This window comes from Nansenia antarctica (genome assembly GCF_963989245.1).
Source record: "Nansenia antarctica genome assembly, chromosome: 5".
Lineage (NCBI taxonomy): Eukaryota > Metazoa > Chordata > Actinopteri > Argentiniformes > Microstomatidae > Nansenia > Nansenia antarctica.
Window position 1 is genome coordinate 65647354 of NC_137690.1, and position 22355 is coordinate 65669708.

General features: G+C 43.5%; 1 protein-coding gene across 2 annotated transcripts; it reads left to right on the forward strand.

Annotated features, from left to right (window-relative positions):
* Positions 1–1808: 1808 nt before the first annotated feature.
* Positions 1809–16716, forward strand: LOC308159026 (MSL complex subunit 3-like). Of its 2 annotated transcripts, XM_080532767.1 has the most exons (13): positions 1809–1916; positions 3517–3599; positions 3842–3937; positions 4545–4642; positions 10873–10973; positions 11179–11301; positions 11487–11647; positions 11799–11957; positions 12227–12504; positions 13072–13181; positions 13274–13373; positions 13523–13607; positions 15717–16716. In XM_080532767.1, exons 1-13 carry the CDS (start codon positions 1818–1820, stop codon positions 15814–15816), a joined length of 1593 nt encoding a protein of 530 aa, XP_080388893.1. In that variant the 5' UTR covers positions 1809–1817; the 3' UTR covers positions 15817–16716. The 2 variants fall into 2 exon arrangements, with proteins under 2 accessions (XP_080388893.1, XP_080388892.1); XM_080532766.1 differs by lacking the exons at positions 1809–1916; positions 3517–3599; positions 3842–3937; positions 4545–4642 and adding an exon at positions 6950–7045.
* The last annotated feature ends 5639 nt before the right edge of the window (positions 16717–22355 follow it).

Consider the following 22355-nt stretch of genomic DNA (forward strand, 5'->3'; position numbering starts at 1 on the left):
ATTATATAAACGAGATTTAGCCTACATATTAATGATCCACCAGTGCATATTAATCCTTGCCTATAATTCAGTCTGCATTACATTGTGGCATACTTACTCCCTATGTGGTATGGTTTAGGTAAGCAAATGGGCTACATTGCATTAAGTAATGTAAGAAGCAAGATTGCAAGAGCATGTATACTTTCTATGGAACATGGAACATATTCTAGGAGAGGGTGTGTGTGTGTGTGTGTGTGTGTGTGTGTGTGTGTGTGTGTGTGTGTGTGTGTGTGTGTGTGTGCATGTGCGTGTGCGTGTGTGTGAAAGTATGGGAAAAATTAGGCACCCTGGACAGACTGGGGGAGGGGGGTACTCGGATAAAGCAGCTTATGAGGCAGCACTGCATTACACTGATAAGAGCTCAGTCAGATTTGACAGGCCTAAAAACAGACAGGGTAGATAAAGAGAGAGACCAGAGAGAGTTGTATGAGAAAGAGGAGGAGGGAACAGAAGAGTATGAAAAAGAATGAAAGTGAAAAGTAACAGTTGTGGAGGGGGAGTGGCAATGAGACAAACAGTGTGAGGGAGTCAAATGGTTGTTATCTTTCCTTGTAGTTCATCCTTTATCCAAGTGGTCTCATTAAGACTAAACATTTGACTTATACGGCAGCATATTCAAGTAAATACTGAATCAATATCAACAAATGACTATTTTAGCTATATGAAAAAAAAGCACACATAATGACAAAAACAAGTAGGCCTACATGTAACAATAGTTTTCCCACTTTCTAACTATCAAACTCATAGATAGTTGGATGTGCTGAAGCAAGCCCACTCACTACTAGAACATTGGAGGAATGGTAAAATCATCCTAACAGATGTAGGAATTATTAGTTTACTACTGTACAGTATCCCTCTATGGGCAAGTGACAATGCAACTAGAAGGAAAGTCTTGGTGACTTGCTACCCTGGACATCATGGTTGGATGGACTTTGGGGTTAGAGGGCCCCATGCAACACTGAAATCAGATACAAGCCCAAAAGAACATGCGCTATGGATGAGGATGCATGTGAATGTGAGCCCTCCTATCCCTGTGCATGTTCAAAGCCACATATTATTATTTCATTAAAGGTGGGCACTAGCAGGATTTTGATTGGGGAGAAAAATGTAGAATGGTGTTCTGCCACCTTGATTAAGAGACAGAATATATGAAGTAGGTCCCTATAAAAATGTATCATAGAAAAGCAAAGACTGGGACAATATCATCGCCAACAAAATCCACATTTAGGCTAAGACTTGGAGCTGTGATAGGAGCATTTTATGGATGGTCAGATCCTATGCATTTGAGAGTGGTTACACATTTCTCCAGTCCCATCCCTCAGCTGTTTACCCCAAAAAAGAAGACCACTAGGTTGTTGTTTGTATCCCAAAATGCTCCCCTTTAAATTAATAGGTGTTAATATATCATCTGGCATGTTTCAGTTCACCTCTGCCTACCGTTTTAAAACGGTGTTCATATTATTTCTGTGTGGATCTAGTCGAGCCCAGTCCTTTTCATGAATGTAACCTGATCAGCCAGATATACCAAAGTCCCAATCAGCCTTTTTCAACGTTTGAATAGCGAGCGACCTCTGCTGGTCAATTCTAACAAACCATGGTCTACGGTGGCCATGAAGGACCATACTACAAATTCTCCGATTGCGCTTTCGTTTGATATTGTGTCCCACACACTAGCGCCATCACCATTCTAAAGACCCCCAGGATACAGTCCCGGGCACGGAAGGGGTTAAGGGGAGCGGGGTCCAGAGGCCTCCTCTCCCGCACGCCATGACGAACAAATGAACTCCCGGGGAATGACATTTAAATTCCACACAGGAGAAAGAGTCCTCTGCTTCGAACCTGATCAAACGAAGGCTAAAGTGCTCTACGATGCAAAGGTAAATCTGATGCTTCCTTTCCAATTATATTTACTATCCCGAAATCTAATCTGAAGACAATTTAGCAACCGTCATTTTTGATTTGGTTAGTTTGTATTACATTGTTGCATAATGTAGATGTTAGCTTTAGATATAGAAGGCCCAAGCGCGTACGTACGGTAGCTAAGGTAGCTAACTTTCCATTGCGAGTATAGCAACGCACCAAGTTGTTGGTAAAGTTAGCTGGCTACGTGTACATTAACTGAGATGAGTAGAGCTAAAATAGTTACTCATCATTTAGAAAACACTGCCATGCGTATACATGTGTATCGCTGTTTAGCGCGCTGTTATTACTAGCTAGCTATAGTGCTATTGTTTACATAACAGAAGCCAAGGCACCTGTCACTGCTATTAAGTAATAGTAATAGTAATGACAGCTACTAGTTGAACTAGTTAGTAGTAGCAAAAAAAGTCGCTAATAACGTCCTTGTGTCTATGAAACGACAGTGTATCGCAGCGGGTTAGTTCGCTCGGCCAGGTACATGTGTTGTTGTGATGCTAGCTAGCGGATGTTAGATAGCATCCTCCACTATGCTGCTATGCCAGATAGTCGAAGACTTTACAATGTAACGAACACAAAATGACCCGACTGTAATAAAATTGACGCTGGTGGTTCGTCGGGTGGTTGTCCCCTCTGACGGCCATCAAGCGGCCAAATATCTCTTGCGAAGTCAATTGAATGGTAAGTAAAGGGGGTTAGCGAGCTAACTTTGACTCAATCCCGAGGTGGAGCTAACCTTTACCGTAGCTCGCTAGATCGCTTTGTAATATACATCTCGAGTAGTTGAAAAGTGCGCGAATTGTTATTTTCTGAAAAGTGCGCGAATTGTTATTTTTTGCGATGCACATTTGGCTAGCTTGACCCATCAGTTCGACCAGTACGCATTTGATCACAAACTGTGTCGACGGGATGTTTATTTTGATACATGACAACGTCTGCTCTCCGATTCCACCTGTCCTAGAAACCATAAAAGGTCGACTCTGATTTCCTCAGATGAGATCAGCGCCTTTTTACGCTCATCTGACTTCGCAATTTCCCAGATTTGATATTACCAGTTTTGAAAAGGTGCACCCGCGTTTCGCCAAACTTCCAGACTTAACACACTTGGAAAATCACACCCTCTGCCTCAAAAGGCCGCCCCTCTAGGGGCCAAGAGAAATGATCTATGGCTAGACAGATTTAGAAGGCAGTCCTTATGGATAGTAAAATATAACAAGTCTTGGAGAAAAACATCTGATACATACAACCAGAAACACCTGTAAAGCAAATTGTCCCCATCACTTTTGGGTACCCTGAAATAGGGGGGACCATGCATAATTGCATGCATGTTGTAATTTCTGAATTGTGAAACCATATGTACAACTTAAACATAGCTCTAGAGCAGTCAAGGTCCATAGGCGTACTAATGTCCAACTCCTAAAAGCATTTTTTTTTGTTTCTAGAATATTCTTGTGGGGTAACTTGGCCTACTTTGGACCGGCCTGGCCTAGAGTATATGCAGTTTCTTCTAGGGCATATCGGGGCTAGGCAACACCCTGATTAGGAAATTATGTATTTCAGGTTGTTGATGTTGTAATTCGCAAAGATGAACCTGGAAAGGGAGTCCCAGAGTACCTGATTCACTTCAATGGTTGGAACAGAAGGTAAGCAAGACCAACACACAAATACCCTGAATTTACGCACCATTGCCAACAAGCTCTCATGCTCTAAAGTACAAACACTACTGGTATGGATTATTGCAACCCTTTGTGGATCGTTAATATGACTTTTTGATTGTGCATATCCATTACTGTCAGATCAGGTATCACTTGTTAGGTACTGGGAAGGATGGGAATATTATTAGCAAATTATTTGACTGAACCGAGAGTCTTGCTTTGTGTTGAAGTTGGGATCGCTGGGCTGCAGATGACCATGTGCTCAGGGACACTGAGGAAAATCGCAAATTACAACGTAAACTGGCTCGCAAAGCTGTGGCTCGCATGTAAGTTCAACCAGACAAATGAGCATGTTTATTCCCAAATGGTGGAATGTGTTTCTTTTACTTAACAATTTCAGAAGTGCACATTGTATGACGGCCTGACAACACATACATGTAAGTCACTAAACGTGTGTCGGCAGACGAACGTGCTGTCAATAGTGTACGTCGATCGACGAAACTTTAGTTTTGTCGAACCTTTCTTTGTGGATTGAGTAATTTCTGAATCATTCATACGAAAACTATTTTCATACGGAACACATTTTTGTTGAAAAGAAACCTTTTCTTTGGATTTACAAGGTTTCGCGGTTGCCGACTTGTTCCCCCCTTTCGCCAGTTGCCGTCACTATACTGAAAAATGTATTCACTCACTGCAATGTAAGTCGCTTTGGATAAAAGCGTCAGCTAAATGCCATATATTAACTTGTGTCTGCCACAGCAGCAGCATTGAGGTAACCCACAATTGCGACAGCAGTATGAACCGTGTAAACTTTCACCTACTGTATAGTCATATTAAGTCATCTTATGGAAAAGACAGTAAGTCAGCATTATTGCCTCTTGCTTTTACTTTTGGAAATTGTACCCACCAGACTGTGACCACCTGATTCCACAGGAGGAGAAAGGGATGGGGGAAGAGACGTCGTCGTCTACCTGGTGTTGAGTCGGCTCTGAAGACTCTTCCTGAAGAAAAGGAAGAGAGTGATGATGCATGTGAGTGTAACTGTGTCGATACATTTAAATAACAGCAAGTACAGAACAAACCTTTTTGTTTGGTTGTGACGATAGCTTGCAAAGCTAATGTAGCCTGTTGTGAGAGTCACCTTTCTAGCAGTATTCACTGGTGCAAACTTGTCACCTTTAGGTGAAATTCGCCGTTTTTACCTCAAAATAGGTGACCTACGTGAATCATGCAGATCTGCAAAAAAATATTTGGGGGGGGGGGGGGGGGTGTCTACATCTCATCTCATCCAAGTCACATGATGCCCAAGCTAACATCTTCCTGTCTGCTAAACTCTGCTGCAGTTGAAATAAAACGTCTTAAAAAGTTCTTAAGATGGAAGTAGAAACATAAGAAGTAATCAAATAAAATAACATAGAAGTTATTTCTATGTTGCGATAACTTCTCAACAGGAATTTACAGGGTTCGTTCAAACTATCGTAATTCTTGAACTATATGTGCAATCGAAAAAAATCCAACAGTTTCTGAAAGCACTGAAACCACTCTCTAGCCATTTAGGGTTATTACGGTTGTTCACCCAAAAAACAAATGCACTGACCTCAAAGTGTCATGGAGTGATTTGAAGAGAAGCAGTATTTTAGCGGTGTTTTATACTTTAGTGAGTTTCTGTACATATATGTTTGTGATTGTGAAATGTCACAAAGACCATCTAGGCTAGGGTAACCAATCCACCTAAAAGTTTCATCGAGGACGACGATGTAAGTGACGAAGGACTGATTTCTTCTTCTTCTGAACCAGGGTATGGAGGTTAGTTCTAGCGAATTTACCTGATAGAACATCGACATGCTAGAAACACATAACTACACATAATTAGATGATCATTATAAGTATTTAGTGATTGTTAAACTGTTGTTTATTATATCGAGTGGGTACTTTACAACTTCAAGTTTCGTGTTATGAAAAAAACTAGTCGGCGAGTGGTTTGCCCTAGGCTGCGTTCGTAAATTCGCTCTGGAAATCTGATCAGCAGTCATGGAATGCCTCTTGTCCAATCAAATTACTTGGTCCCTTTATGACGTTGAGCCCAGTGCGCAGAGCGAATTTACAAACGCTGCCCGAGACTGTCTCGCGTCCCCCTTTACCTCGCTTCTACCTGGATGCTATAACATCAGGATCAGACACAGGGCGAGACTTTAAAAATAAACCCAGTGTTTCCTCCAGGAATTTTTACAATGGTGGCGGGTAGTGCTGGCCGCGCGCGCACAGCGCGCGCCCGCGATTTTTCGCGTGCACGCGCATGAAACGCGCACGCGCGCTCAAAACAACGACGTAATTTCAGCCAAAACTCGAGAAAAAATAAAATGTTTTCCTGTACTTCTCCCGTGTGTCTCTTATTGTCTGTGTCTGCATGTTTTTCCAGCATGTAATTCCGTTGTCAATAAAAACAAAAACACTGATCTGACGTTTTTTTTCACAACGTTATTACTTGTCACTTTAAGCCCAGGAGGGAGTTAGCGATTAGCGATGTTTAGCTTAGCTTAGTTTAACAGAAGTATCTTCACTTTTAACATGACTTCCCGTGGTCGTAGAGGGCTGGTCGACGGCTTAAAATGACCGTGTAGACCTGTAGACCTTATCCAGCTATAGTCTTGTGTTTCTACCCCGGGCATAGCCGGTGTTATTCACGGACAAACACTCCTGTTAGAGTGGTTCTAGTACACTGGACATAGGTAACACATAGAGAGGCTTCTCCTCTCTCTCTCCATCCTACACTACACTACACTACGCATCCTATACTACACTACACTACGCTAGCTCGCGGTGTTCGGGTGACAGCCAGGGCGCGTTCGTAAATACGCTCTGGAAATCTGATCAGCACTCACGGAATGCCTCTTGTCCAATCAAATGACTTGGTCCCTTTATGACGTTGAACCCAGTGTGCGCTCCGGGGCTCTCAGAGCGAATTTACGAACGCAGCCTCAAGTTCAATACTCGCGACACACACGGACTGGTCCAGTTTCAGCGCTTGTGGGTGTGTCTAGCGCTGTGAAGGTCTGAAAAGCGGCCTAAATCTTTTTTTTTTTTTGGGGTTGAGAAATCTGAATGGTGGCGGAGGAAATTCCATCGTGGCGGTCCGCCACGATGAAATGCATGTAGAGGAAACACTGAAACCTTTTATAAATTTGGCGTTCAAATTCTTGAAAGGCAGAGCCGCCGGTCCCGGTCCCAGAGAGACAGAGAGCGGCAGAGGAGGAGGGTGGACCTCGCCACTGACCGCCGGGCCACGTCGCCCTCCTCGGGCTCCGACCACCGGGAGGTCTGTACCGGAGGAGCGACCTCTGTACTAGGAGGACCCGGAGAGCGAGAGTCCGTGTCCTGCGAGGAGGATGTGATCGACGGCTTCGCCATTGCCAGCTTCATCAGCTCGGAGATCTGTATGCATTTCCATATGTGGGCAATGTCCCAACCCCTCACAAATACATACTGCACTCGCAGATGATGGAATGCAAACCCTCATCCACATAACCCAGAAATAATCTGTGCCCCTAAAATAGATCAGACATTTAAGCCTAAATTTGGCTTCTGTGTGCTTTAGACTTGCGTAGAATCGATTTAATTTTTATTTAAAAAGTCACACCGGAAAATGTATTATTGTCGCCAGACCCACTGCGTGGGAATACGACGCGTGCGGATGAGAGACAACATATAAAACAAAACTTATCGCACACTTATTGCTCGTGTGACATTGGTTAAGCTGCGCCCAAAACCCTGATATTTTGCCACGTGAAATGATAAGACAAGAGGCCACGATACGATAATCGCCGTAGGAGGCGATTCGACTGTAGGCATGTGAAGTTAGAATTTCTTCAAACTTGCAGTGGTAGCAACGGTGTGTGTGGACCTCCTGTGAGAGGTGTGTGTGTGCGCCATATCTCAGTATATAGGCTATGCAGTGTAAGTGAGTGTAAGTAAGTGTGTGAGTTTATTCTCTTATTTATGCTATTATATCTCAGTGTTTCCTCCAGGAATTTTGACATTAGTGGCGGATAGCCCTGTCCGCGCGCGCGTTTTTTTCCCGCGTGCACGCGCATGAAACGCGCACGCGCGCTCAAAACAACGACCTAATTTCAAAAAAACTAGAGGCAGGATGGCAAAAAAAATAAATAAGAATATACAGAATATAAACTTGTGACTGACAGTCACATACACACACACAAAGATCATCAGCTATAATATAATACGAAGTAAGGCTGCCACGATTCGTCGACTATTCACGACGACGTCGACTACCAAAATCGTTGCCGACATATTTGCTAATCGCCGTAGTCGCATGTTTTTTTGGAGCTGAAATAAGCGTTTTTTTTTTTTTTTTTTTTGCCTAGCACCAGGGGAGCCCCCCCCTCCCAAATTTCGTTGTTTGGTACCTGTACTATATCAATGACAATAAAGACCATTCATTTCATTCGATAAGCATTCGTTTTTCTTCCCTGAAGCTGCCACTGGCTAGCGTCTCCCAGTGTCTTTGATGTACATGCGCAGTGTCGGTCATCCGGGGCACACGTGACTTCCCCGGAAAAACAAACAGAGAAATGTCTTCCTGTCCTCGTACCTCTAAAGTGTGGGAGCATTTCAACCACAACGTTGAAAAAAAGAATGTAAAATGTAAAATTTGCAAAGCTGAACTCGCTTATCATGGCAGCACGTCTATGATGCGCGAGCATCTAAAAAGGAAGCACGTTGTGGCAGATGACGAGGAAGACGATGGCTCGTCTCGGTAAGCTAGTTAGCTTGTTATTGGCTAACGATATCGTTACGTTAAAAGCCTTCTTACATTATTTTACGTTGTCATCAAAGCGATACTTATCAAATAGCAAAAAATGTTGTCTTAACGTTACAGTGCTAAGAAGGCGCGTTCTACTATGAGATGAGTGAAGCAAAGCAAAACTTTTGTACTCTGTACAAGTATTTATTTTTGTTTTTGTATTCTTTTGGTTGCCTAGTGCCTAGCCTACCTCATTTTACTCAGCAGTTTGCACCCTCTACTACTCTTTACATTACATTACATGCAAGTGATGCCAGAAATAAATCTGCAAAGTTCATTAAAATATCTATTTTTGAGTGAACAATCATTTTAATTGTCTTTATTTTTAGTTAGCACATGCCTACAACAACAACTAACAACTTCAAGCTAAATTTAGAAGCTGATTTAGAAGATGATAGCTAAATAAGAGCGATTGAGTAATTGTGCGATAAGCTGTAATTTATGATCCGATTAGTCGACTAATCGTTAAAATAATCGGTGACTAGTCGACTATGAAAATAATCGTTTGTGGCAGCCCTAATACGAAGTAGGCCTACATGAGCACAAAAGCGGCTAATGTTACTGATTAACTGTTTACTGTAGTGCCGAGAGAGGGGAGTCAAGGCGGCGTATCAAATGACAAAGCTAAACGTTTAATGAAGGACATGAACGATTGTCAACAACACACTCAAGCAGTAAATAGAACAGACTAAACAACTTGGGTACTACGCACTCAATTGCGGACGGAACAATACTCCCAACCCATAGTTCCGTGCGTGAATTATGTCAACCCACCACATTACAGAAGTAAAATCACAGTCAGATGGAGCATTCGGTAAACAGCTGAGTATCAGCTGAGTTAAAGAAAACAAACTCTTACCTTTGATGACACCCACATGAGCCCTGTTTTCCCGTACTTCTCCCGTGTGTCTCTTATTGTCCAAATGTTCCCTGAATTTTAGCTGTTTTTCCAGCATGTAATTCCGTTGTCAATAAAAAAATCGACTCCCCTTCTTTTCCCCTTGACAATACTGTCGTTGCTAAAGTGACGGCACATAAGAATCGTTTTTTGACTTGCTAATGTCTGCTAACGTAGCACTTGAAACTGGCGCCGTTCTCTGCTGATACACCAACACAGCTAGCCGATGCTGATGGCTCTCCCGCTGTAGTTGTAGCTGGTGGTGGTGGTACCCCGCCATAAACGTTGTTAGCTTGATCCACCACCTAGCTCCTTTGCCAGCCATGCAGTTTCGGATCACTCATAGCCACTGCTAGCTTCAGCAATGTTTGAAGTGTCTGGGACATCTTTTTTCTTGAAAAATCCATCCATCTGTCGCAGTTTTCGTTTAATTTTTCGAAGTTATTTAACGTGATATCTTATTTGTGCACCTAGCTAGCTAGATCAGCTTTTTGTATCTTTTAGATGGTACTACCGGTGACTTTTAGCCCGTTATTTGCGAGGAAAAAACACAGGCGCCCGAGCATTTCGGCAGGTAAGACTGCTGAGCAGGGATGGTTGAGTCTGCACGGTTCTCATGCCGGTTCACATTTAGACCAATCAGGAGTAGCTCTTGTGTCACGTCGTCAACTGAATGTTTAATGTCATTAATCTGATTTTGGATCAGCGGTTAGAGAGAGATGGGCGTGGATTTAGGTGCACTTTTAGTCAACATCCATTATAGCGCTGATCTAGGATCAGATATATTTTAATCAGCTAAAATGTTCAGAGGTGGATATTTTATTATTTTATTTATTTATATTTTTTAGTGGACTGAATCAATTAGTGGCGGAGGAAATTCATTCGTGGCGGCCCGCCACCAATAAATGCATATAGAGGAAACACTGTATCTAGTAATGTGTTGAGAAGCAATGGAAATTAATCAAGAAATTGATAGAGTAGGCAAACTTACATTATCATTGTTCTATATGCAACAGAACAGATCACCCAGCATTGCTAATGAAAAGAATCAACGAATGCGAGTCTAATACCAATACTTGCTCAATAGGTCTTAAAATCTATTAAAAGTGGTCTTAAAATCTATTAAAAGTGGTCTTATAAAGGTCTTAAATGTAACTTGTTGAAACCTGCAGGAACCCGCATTATTATTTTGAGAAAAGGTTGCTTACAATAATTATGCGGGTGTTAAGGTCAGGGCCATCGCTACTTACACGCGCATCATTGTTAGACTGTTAATAATAGAGCTAACCATCTACGGGCAAAAAAAAAGTGTCACCTTTTTGGACCATCGCCAGTTTGCACCCCTGAGTATTACTAGCCTATGTACTAATCAAATTTGGACTGTGTTGTGCCGGGGAGCATGGGATTGAGTTGAGTAACCGGAGTTACTTAATGGGTAATCATGGTTCTAAACCTGCTGGAGGGTGACATATCTTGGGCCATAAGGCTACCAAAGTCTTACAAGGAAAAACATCACATTCACATTGTGTTCTATCTTTCAGGTTTGATATCATCTTCTGACAACAGTGACACTGACGATTCTGAGGACCCTGAATCTTTAAAAAGTGAGGAGAGTGACTCGTCTGAGGATTTGGACGAAATGGTAATGTACTGGAGTTAGATAGCATCACATAAAAAAAACATATTTTGATGGATAAACTATATTTTCCCTAACAGCTAGAAAGGACTCAACTGCTCCAATCCAGACAGGTTTCTGTAGAATCAAGTGTTCTTTTCGATGTATCGACATGAACGAGACCTATTTCATTGATAAAATGCCTGGGACTGAACGTACGCCCGTCTCTCAGAAGGGAGAGCACGAGACCCACGCTAAGAGGGAGAGTGAGGACAAAGCCGTCAACATTGACATCCCCGAGGTTCTGAAGAAGAGGCTAGAGGATGACTGCTACTACATCAACAGGAGGAAGAAGGTGACGCTAAATGGTTGCCGAGTCAACAACTCCCATGATTTATATTATTTGCCACTTCTCATCACACCAAATACCCCTAGAAATGGATTTGCTTTGGTTTTGTTTAAATTGTTGTCTTTACTTGACCACCTGACTGCCAATGAGCTCTTCTCATTAATGACTCGTTTCCCCCCCCCCCCCCTCAGTTGGTGAAGCTTCCATGTCAGATGAACATAGTAAACATCTTGGAGTCTTATGTGAAGCACTTTGCCATAAACGCAGCCTTCTCAGCCAATGAGAGGTATCGGCATCACCAGAGCTCTACCCAGGCAAGCGTCAGTCCTCACTATGTCCCCCCTGAGAAAAAGTGAGTCCCCAAGGCCAATGTGCTGAAAAACAATGATCTTGTCTGCATGTCATCGATGATGTAGCTAGGATAATTTTTAATTTTTTTTTACTTTCATGTAATGGGATCTGTCTTTGATTTGAACTGTTACCACTTTGCTTCCCATCAACAGTGAGGAGCTTTGCAAAGAAATGGTGGATGGACTGAGGATCACCTTTGACTTCACCCTTCCTATGATCCTGCTGTACCCCAGTGAGCATGCTCAGTTTAAGAAAGTCAGCTCTTCCAAATTCTTCCTTCCCATCAAGGACACTGCAGCAAGCTCCAGCAAGTAAGATAGATATAAGGTTACATTTGCATGTAAGAGTCTTATTATTTACGTTGCACTTACGACGTTGTTCATTCTCACATTATTTGGTTCTACTCTATATTATTTATTCCCTCTGCTTGCAAACGTTTCTGTTTTTTAAATCAGGCCCTTTGTTCAGACTGTACATTTAACATAAAGTACACAGTAGGTTAAATTGTCAGAGCTAAATATTAGCTTTGTTTTTGCTTCTGTAGTATTTCATTTCATTTCAAATACTTCCCCTGCCCTAGGACCCAGCGGGAACGTACCCCCAGCCCCCCAGGCCACGACCCCTCCACCCCCCAGTCGACAGACAGTCAGCCGGCCCTGAGCGAAGCCTCCACAGCTACCACGCCCAAGCGTCGGCGCTGCGCTGACCCAGATGCACATCATTCCCTGCGCCGCTCCACGCGCCACACCTCTGGGGGTGCCGAGGGGGGCAGCAGTGCCACAGCCTCGCCTCAGCCCAAACGTCGCTTCGGAGACACCCCAGCGCAGCTGCCAAAGTTCTTCCTCAACCTGGAGAAGAGTAAGTGTTGCTATTCTGTTTTGGTTATTACCTTATCAACCGATGGCACTCTTTTCCTGTTTTCATACAATACTCAACCCAAGTCCAAAAACTGCCTGAGGCCTGTGACCCATTGACCCCCTCCAGACACTGGGTATATTCTCTGGTGATGCACTGCCAGCAGAATGTATTCTGAACTTTACAGAAACATCTTGTCTGCTGGAGTACAAGCAGATGCCTCCAAATTCATTGGATGGCGCTTTATCATATCAGTATGACAATGACCCCGAACATTGCAGCCATCTGTTTGTTTTGTGCAAGTCTTCCTGCCTAAAGTCTTATCATCAGGCAATGAAATTCATGTTCGGTTGAATTTAAATCTAAACATTGACATGGCCAGTCAAGAACCTTCCGCTTTTTTTGGCCCTTGTTTGCCCACTTGGTTCTTTGCACAGTGAACAAAGCATCATATTGTTTGGTTTCTGCGTAACATATTCTCACACACGCTTCGTTCGATTACATTGACAACAGTGTAAATATTGCCACGTTGTTTTACAATGTTTTTTTTTTTTACCTCTCCCCTGGCAGAAACTCCTGTCGACAGTGGCTCGTCATCGCCGTTGCCTCTGACGCCCAGTAAGGAGGGCAGCGGAGTCTTCTCTGGCCTGGAGAGTCGCAGGAGCAACGAGCTCAACGAGGTGAGCACCAGGCTGAGAGATGTTTACCACCAAGTTATCAGCTGAATCAGTCCCCTTCATTGACTTGATCCTGTTGAACGGTGATTGTGCAGGTCCTGAGCTGGAAGCTGACCCCTGATAACTACCCCCAGAGTGACCAGCCTCCCCCACCCTCCTACCTCTACGGATCCCAGCACCTCCTCCGCCTCTTTGGTGGGTGTTGTAGGGAGACACCCTGTAGTGTTCTGTTTTTATTAGTCTGTGAATAGTGAAGATCAGCCCTCCGTTGTGAGTGCGAGTGTGCGTGTGAGTGTGTGCCTGTGCCGGCCAGCTTTGACGCAGTGTCCCTCTCCTCCATACAGTGAAGCTACCTGAGATCCTGGGGAAGATGCACATCCCAGAGAAGAACCTACAAGCTCTGGTGAAACACCTGGAGCTGTTTCTCAGGTACCTAGAGTCAACTACAATTCCATTTGAAATCAGAATGTATACTGTGTCCCAACTGATATAACTTCTCCATTAGATAATAATTCTCCCCCCCACCTACATATAATCTAAAATGTGTCCTTATGCTGCCATAGGCTGTCCCCCTAACTGTTATTATAACATCTGCTAAAGTTACTGTAATTTGTCTCCTGTTTAAAAGTTGTCACTGTGAGGTGTGTTACTCCAAATGTGGAAATGTGGATTAGCGAGGCAACCCGCAAGACACTGAGGCGTGAGGCAGGTTGTTAACGCCAATCAGTCAAAGGCGTGTAAATTGTCTAATTGAGTAAAGAGTGACACTCCGCAATTAAGACGGTGAAGACATCTTCATTATAAAGTCGTTGATCACTTTTACACAATGCCCCTGTCAGCACGTTGGACATACTTAGCCTGCTGTGCTGCTGAGTGTGTCAGGCGAGGAGTGTTCCCCCCGATGGGACGCTTTGGATTGCTGCGAGAGACGACACGAAGCTCTCTCACGCACGCACGCACACACACACACACGGCAGTGACACGGGAGAAAGGCAGTTAGCTGAGGTGTCATGCGTGTGTGTGTGTGTGTGGTAGTGACCAGGCATATGACGCGCAGCTCACTTAATCAGCAAGGTGTTTACTTGACCTGTAAGCTGCCTCACCCTGCCATGATTATTTCAACTCTAACATCATCTAAGCGTCCGCTTCAGAGCAGGGTCGAGTGTCTGCCAGAGACGATGACGGGCGAGTTTCTTGTTGTGAGGATGAGGAGATCAGCTAATGGATCGAGGTGTTATTTATCCCAGGGGGTTGATATGCAGAAAGAGAGAGAGAGAGAGAGAGATGGGTGGGGGGAAAGAGCACGTATTAAAGGGAAGAAGATGAGTGGGCGTTACACAAGCCTCTGACTCTAATCTTTAAATCCTGCCCAGCGATCTTCAGCCGGCCCCAAATCGAGGGGATTTATTTATCCTCCTCTCTAATCAAACACATGCAGGACCTCCTCCGACCACCTCTGGCTGCTGTTGAGCAGAGGGGGATCTGTGGATTGTGTCTGATGCATCTCAATAGTCTAAACAAGCTGCCTCATCACCACCTCTCACCTACTGCTGATCTGATAATAACGGCTTAGCTGAAAGACACCACGACAGTGTTGGCTTTCACCTGTCCAGTTCTGTCAGATCGGTGGTACTGATGTACATAGAGTAGGAGTAATGATGTTTTGTGTTGTGTGTGGAGTGTCTGCATCACTGGGTACGATAGATTATCAGATTAAACTTTTTGTTGATATAGCACATTTCATACACTGAGGCAATACAATGCACTTTGCATGGAAAAGAAAGAAATAACGAGAGAAAATAATAAAAAGACAAGACGAAACATAAAGAGGATAAAAGGTATAACTGACAGCTGACTCTACTGCCATGACACTTGTGAGGAGATAAGGTTGGTTGTGTGTGTGTTAGGGAGTGTAATAGTGTGTCTATGCGCTTATTTTCGGTTTACAGACCCCCTCCATGTCTTACCTAATACCTGCAGAATCCATATTTATCGGTGGCCGTAGTGTCGCGGCTCATGCGACGATGAAGATCATTTTGTTGCTGGTTAAAGCATTCTTAATTTCTCCTCTGATGAGGATAATTTGTTTGCAGTCAGATTAGGAAGCCGGTAGAGTTAAGATGAGATGGCAAGATTTAGGGGATTTAGCCGAGCAGCGGATACTAAGAACATTTCGGATTATATTCCTGATTAGACAGGGAGATTTTCCTCTCTAACTCTGTCGAATTGGGTTATTTAAGGCAAGTCATTGGACTAAGGGGAGTTTCCTCTGGGAACTGCCTTGACAAACACCAGGATTGTGAGTGATGAGGAAGTTGTCGGTGACATCTAAGAAACGGTGGTGTCGTCTGTCAAATGACATCATAGCGTGTGTTTACTTCACTGGTATACAGCTATTTCTTGACGGCTGTCTCTGATGTCTCTTGTGTTGTAAGTTCACCTCTTGTCATTGTAGCAAACTAGGTGCACTTGTGGGGTTAAAGGTTCCTCTACAACTGGAGTTTCCTTGACCTCTCTCTCTCTCTCTTTGCTCCCCAGGTTTTTGGCGGAGTTCCAAGAGGACTTTTTCCCAGAGTCTGCGTACGTGCCTGCCTCAGAGGCCCACTCCACCATGAAGCACCCGCGGCCCGTTTACTGAGAGGAGCTCTCATTGGCCTGCCTATGGCTACCCTAACCCTGCACTGCCCTCCTGCCCTACGATAGCCAGCTGGCCTGAACTGCACTGGTCGACGTACCAAGCTGCTTCGTGAGACATTGCCTCCTCTGACTGCATCTTTGTTTCTCTTCAATTCTGGTCTGCTTTCTCTAATAATAATAATTAATAATTTATTACATTTATATAGCGCTTTTCCAAGGCTCAAAGACGCTGACAATATAGGATACACATGGGGAGACACAAAAACAACAAGTAACAACAACAAGTAACATGGAACACAGAGTCAGCGAACGGGGAGGGGGGGGGGTGGTGTAGAGTCCGGTGTTGATGTTGCTGGGAGCCTCGATGGATGTGGCGGCGGCAACGGAGAATGCCTGCCTTGGTGGCAGCAGCAGCAGTGAGGCGATGGTTGTGGTTCAGTGATAGATGATAGTGGCCTATCAGTGGCCACTATTGGCCTATCAGAAGGCAGAAGAAGGACAGTATGGTCTTGGTCTATGATAGGTCAGCACCTTCAGCCCCTTTCCCAACCTCGCTGCCTGGCAACTGGATGTGATGACCTAAAGCATGGACATCCTCTTCTCATCCTGTGGTGCTTCCCATTATGGAGTCTTTCTCCGTTACATTGACTTTGTCCTGCTCTATCACTCTGTGTTCAGTTTGTTTTTCCCTAGCAGCATCTGTACCTTTCCTTCTTTCTTCCTTCCCTTCCCATCTGCTTCGTCAAGCCAACATTGGGAAGAAGAAAAAACTTTGTTTCTGTGACTAATCATGTTGCCTCTCCTTGGCTCATTCTCCCTAACCGTGCTTGCGGTTCCAATCTACACTTCAGTCAGTTATTGCTGGTAAAGTTTTAAATGAATAAATAAATGAATGAATGAATGGTCTTTATTGTCATTGCTATAGTGCAGGTACCAAACAACGAAATTTAGGAGGGGTGGCTCCCCCGGTGCTAGGAAAGAAAAAAAAAAACACAAGAAGGTAAGGAGCTGGTTTACATAAATAAATAAAGGCTATGTACACTATCCACTATACTATACTGTACAGATAGACGAAGAATGCTTAAATGCTTGTCGAACGGCCATTATATTTGTAGTGTGTCTATTTCTCACTATATCTCTGTTCTCGTTTAAGGCCTGTGAAATTTGGGCCACTATGCATCCATGTTGGTAGTCTTCAAGGCATTTCTCAATTTGTGATTGGGGAAAAAATTAAGTATACATCGATTTGTATTGAGTTGAATAAGATTATTGATCGATGTAAAACATTCATTATTCCGTTGTTGTTTTACACTCATCCATGCATTTGTAACATACATCTGAATCCTAATCACAAGGTAAAGTTTGAAAATATACTTTCTGTGACAGTGTGAAGTTATTCTTCAGTCATGTCAAAAAGACAGTACAAACAAAAAGCATGTGTTCTAACATGTCAAATTTAAAAAGAAGTAAATAGGCAGCATTACATCTACTATTCCATTCAATGTGCTGTTGGAAAAATAAAATGTTTGAGCTTTAGTCATAAACTGTTGAATATTGTTGTTTTGTTCATTCATAATGAATGTCTGATTTACTCAAGTCATCTTTCCTCTCTCCTTCAATGGGAATTTTGCATTCGCATTCAAAGGGTATTTTGATAAGCAAGAGTTTAACACCACAACATCCTAACGGAGCATGGAGAAATCCTTGTCTGTTTTTTAATTGTAATTTAGAACTAACCCATTAGATGGCCTGTTTCATTTGCATTGAGAGCTCCGTTGACTGCATGTTGTGCGTATACAGCAACAGCTTCCAAATGCAAATGCCACACTTGGAATCAACTCAGACCTTTTACCTGCTTAATTGATCAAGAAATAATGAAGAAATAGCCCACACTGGCCCATGAAACAGCTTTTGAGTCAATTGTCCAATTACTTTTGGTCCCTTGAAAAAGAGGGAGCTACATATTAAAGAGCTGTAATTCCTAAAACCCTTCCTTCAATTTGGATGTGAATACCCTTTCCCTAAAGCTGAGAGTCTGCACTTTAAGCCCATATTCATTATATGACTGTAACTTGAAGATGTTTTGGTAAACAGCTAAAATAAAAAAAAATCTGTCTGTGTCCAAATATATATGGACTTAACTGTGTATTACTGTACATACACAAATCAACATAGGAATCATTTAGTATAGTATTATACATATAGTATTAATTCTGATTAATTCATTCAAGTGGTGTAATGGTGTGGAGAATGTTTTCTTGGCACACTTTGGGCCTGTTAATACCAATCAATCATCACTTGAATGCCACAGCCTATATGAGTATTGTTGTTGACCATGTGCATCCCTTCATGGCCACAATGCACCCATCTGCAAATGGCTACTTCCAGCATGATAATGCAAAAGTCAGTGGACTCTGTCTGTGTTGGGGCTGGGTTGGCAGGGGCCTGTAATGTAGGCCCTCCCTGTGCACGCATGCAGCCCAGTGGGATAGTCACAGTGTTTTGCTCTGGGCAATTACAGGCTGTTGCTGCTGCCACCCCTACTCCCCTGATGTCCCTCTGGTGGACCGGTCTGGAACAGAGTGGACTTGGTGTAAGTGGACGCTTGCCAGGTCTTATAGATGTTCCTTAGATGTGCCAGACTCAGGCCACCTGCTTTTAGGATTCTCTTTTCCTGTTAAATGTGTCAGATTTTCAGTTGTTGACAGCCTCTAATCGTGTTTTTCCCCTCTTTCTGTAATCTGTCTGAGGAGCTCTGAGCCCTTCAAACTCGATTTCCAGTTCCTGAAAACTTCTGAGGCTGAGTCTACTCCGCCCTATATTATAGTCCTATATTATAGTCTCGTAAAATGTTCCTTTGGGTGTCTATGGTCCCATGTTAGTTTATTTTCTTGTTTTTATTGTTCTTGTTGTAAAGCACTTTGCGACAATTGTCTTTGTAAAAAGCACTATACAAATACGTGTGATTGATTGATTTGATTTTTCACAATCTCCCGGGTGAGTCGGAACATCACCTCTCTTGACTTGCCTTGCAGCACAGGGAGTGGTGCCACTGAGGTGAATCTCCGTAATGGGTTTTAATTTAATAGTCTCATGAGGCAGGAAGTCTGCTTCCAGAGCCAGTAAGACGCAGGCTTCTGCAGAGGATTGCATAACCCTCCCCCCTGTTCGGCACACAGAGTCCTGACCCGTCACTGGACACTGCCCACCATGCTGATTTATGAGGTGCTAGAGGTCCTGCCAATGTGCCGTGCCCATCGGTGCCCTATCAGTAAGCTCTCTGCAGCTTCTCACTGTCTATGGAGTGACATAGCGCTGACTAATGCACACTCGCTCTCTGCAGATGGGTGACAGCAATAGCAGTACGAGTGTGGGGGGAGAGATGTTGACAGGTCTCTGGAAGCACAGATATGAAACATTCACATTCCGCAGAAATCCCACCGTGTCCTCAAACTGAACTCATGTACTCATGCTGGTAATCCCCCAATTTGCAACCCGACACCCCTCAGATCCCACACCTCTTTTGGAGCTCGAGCCACTGCAGTCTGGCTGGGACCAGAGAGGAAATAGTAGTGCATAGTGCCGAGCCCCCCTCCTCTACTCCTTCTTCACCTACGACTGCATGCCGATGCATCGCTCTAACTCAAGTTAGCAGATGACTCCACGGTGGTAGGACCCTCCAGGCAGCCCGGTGTCGGCGGAGGGGCAGCAAGCATCATCAAAGATACCTCGCACCCCAACCATGGTCTGTTTGACCCCCTACCATCTACGAGACTCAGGAAGTACAGGATCCTCAGGACCCGTACCAGCAGGCTACAGAATAGCTTCTTTTACAGAGCTGTCACTCTGATAAACAATCCCCCCCTCCACACACCCTTGCTGAACTATCTCATAACTGAGTATACCTCTAAACTAAACTGATGTTTACAATACAACCTTTGCACATAGTGTATATTGCACTTACCTATCACTATCACTGTCGTATTTTTTTAATATCATGTTATATCACTATTTGCACTTCTGGTTAGATGCTAAACTGCATTTTGTTCTATAGTACTCTGCGATGGCAATCTAATCGAATTAATTCTTCAACATTCTCTGATTAAGAATTAGGTCTGTGACCTGGGGTGGTCCAGTGGTCTAGTACCATAACCTCTAGTGCACATGTATGCTCATGTTGGCATGGGTTCGAATTCGGCCCGTGCCCTGCTGACATACTCTCTCCTATTCACTTCCTGTCTCTATCCAATACACTACTAAAACTAACTACGAAAGGAGTGGAACTTACTATAGCACACTGCATCCCTCGCAAACTATGGCATTGCATATCAATAGTGTTTGTGAAGAGGTTTTCTTTCTGAAGAGAAAAAGCATAAAGTGGCAGCAGGTAAGTTTGAATCATTCACATATATTGCCCAATGACCCTGGTATAATATATAGCGATTCAGCAGTGAATTTTGCTGGCAGAAGATCATCCCCTGAGTTCTCTATCCTATGGAAATTCCATTCAGAAAACATTGTTTGATTATACAATACTCTGCTTTCTATGGCCCAACTGTCCAGTGAACCATGTTCTCACCGTAACACACTCACAAATGAAAACAGGACCAATCTCCTACCATAGTCACACCATGCTATTTGTTTGCATTCCACAGGATTGTCCCGTCGTGATAGAACATAACTTACTCCTCTCTGCAGTGCTGACACTCTCTGCTTAGTAAAGTCTAAAAGATTTGCACGATTCTGCTCTGAGCCTCTTCCTCTGCCCAGGAGAGGTTAGCATCCCTACAATAAAGGAACTAATGGACTCCGTGGTAAACACTAATGCCATTCGGGCAGGGAGAAAGCACTGTAATGAACCACTTATAACTGGAACCTGAGCCCGACACTTTGGTCAGGTGATATCATATAACGAAGAGAGCTCGGAGTTCACGCATCTCCTCGACGCCATAAATCGATTTCTCTCCTACTACCCTCTCAATATCCACTTACCACTGATTCAATCCACCAGAGAAACTGTGATCTCACCTGAGGAACTAGCTCACCTCTTTTCTCTTTCCCTTTATTCTTCTTTCCTCATTCGTCAGTATCATTGTGTCAGCATCATGGATAGAGGAGAGGGAGCACAGGAGGAGAAGACGGATACTAACCCTTGTGTTGTCACCCTGTCAGCTGTGGATGTGGGATGGCAGGAGGACACAGACCTAACCGAGGAGAAAGAGTGAGTAGCCCTTTGAAACTTTCATTCAGAAGTCACATTGGAAAATATAGTGTAATGAAGAACTATTGGGGGGTGGGGGGGGGAAGGGATGTCATCGCCATGGGGGGGGGGGGGGGGTAAGATAAAGAAAGAAAAGTCAGGACAGACACTTATTTTGTTTGGTGTGATAATTGTGAACTATGAAACTACTATGTGAACTATGAACTATGTGAAAAATCATGTGTACTGTTTTGAAATAAATAATTGATTACAAAAAAAAAAAAATCACATTGGAAAAAAGAACCCCACTCTCTGTAGTTTCTAACCGGACGATGGCTCGAAGCGATGCTAACATTTAAAGTCACTTGGGGGCATGGAGATATACAGATTAACCATAGGATGTAGGCATTATAGGCATCCCTAATGGAGTACGGTAGTACTATTCATCCATGGAAGGGAGAGGGCTGATTCAGAGACTATTGGAAAATAACCAACATGTTATTATATGATGAGACATGCGAGGAGAGAAACCCTGCACACTGTTAAATAAGACAAAAAGATCCCATGTCAAGGCTCAAAGTAAAAAAATACAGGTATATGCTGTTTGTTCCACCTTGCACTTTTGCACTTTTAATATTAGCAACGCCTCCACAAGTAACATATCTGTTTCTCCTAAACAGCCCCTGAAAGCTTTTTGAATCTCAAACTATTGATGTGTACATCTTTGTATGTTTCCTCTGCCTCTTGCTGAACACCACTGCAGCGGGAGCAGGAGCCACTGCCTTGAGCCTGGCTCAGACATCCTTCTCCCAGGGTGTCGTTTCCAAATCCCAGGGTGGGTTTTAAACATTGCATTGGGCCCACCTAAAAGCTCAATTTCACAGCGGGACACCATTGGGGGAGGGATTTTACCGTAGCACAGACAAATTGACTGTTTCTGGTCCCCTGAGGCACACTACACCACAGGATGGCTACTGGGGAGTGGGGAAGAATACACGCGTCTGGATTAGTGAGTTCAGTGAGAGTGTGTTCATGTGTTTATATGAGCGTCAATATCTACACTGAGCAAACACATTTGCACTGCACATTTTAGAGTGGCCTTTTATTGTGACCAGCCCAAGGCACTAATCATGCTGTCTAAATCAGCATCTTGATACACCACACCTGTCAGGTGGATGGATCGTCGCGCCAAAGGACTAGTGCTCACTAACACAGATTTAAACAAATGTGTGAATGAAATATGAGAGAAATAGGCCTTTTGTTTACATTGAAAAAGTCTTAGATCTTTGATTTCAACTCGTGAAAAATTGGAGCAAAAACAAAAGTGTTGTGTTTATATT

What these genes read in the sequence shown, in the direction of transcription:
- LOC308159026 (XM_080532767.1), top strand. Translation starts at nt 1,818, where the DNA reads ATGAACTCCCGGGGAATGACATTTAAATTCCACACAGGAGAAAGAGTC. An exon ending in AAGTGCTCTACGATGCAAAG is followed by an intron (nt 1,917 to 3,516) that starts GTAAATCTGATG and finishes TATGTATTTCAG; the next exon opens with GTTGTTGATGTTGTAATTCG. An exon ending in GCACCTCCTCCGCCTCTTTG is followed by an intron (nt 13,374 to 13,522) that starts GTGGGTGTTGTA and finishes TCCTCCATACAG; the next exon opens with TGAAGCTACCTGAGATCCTG.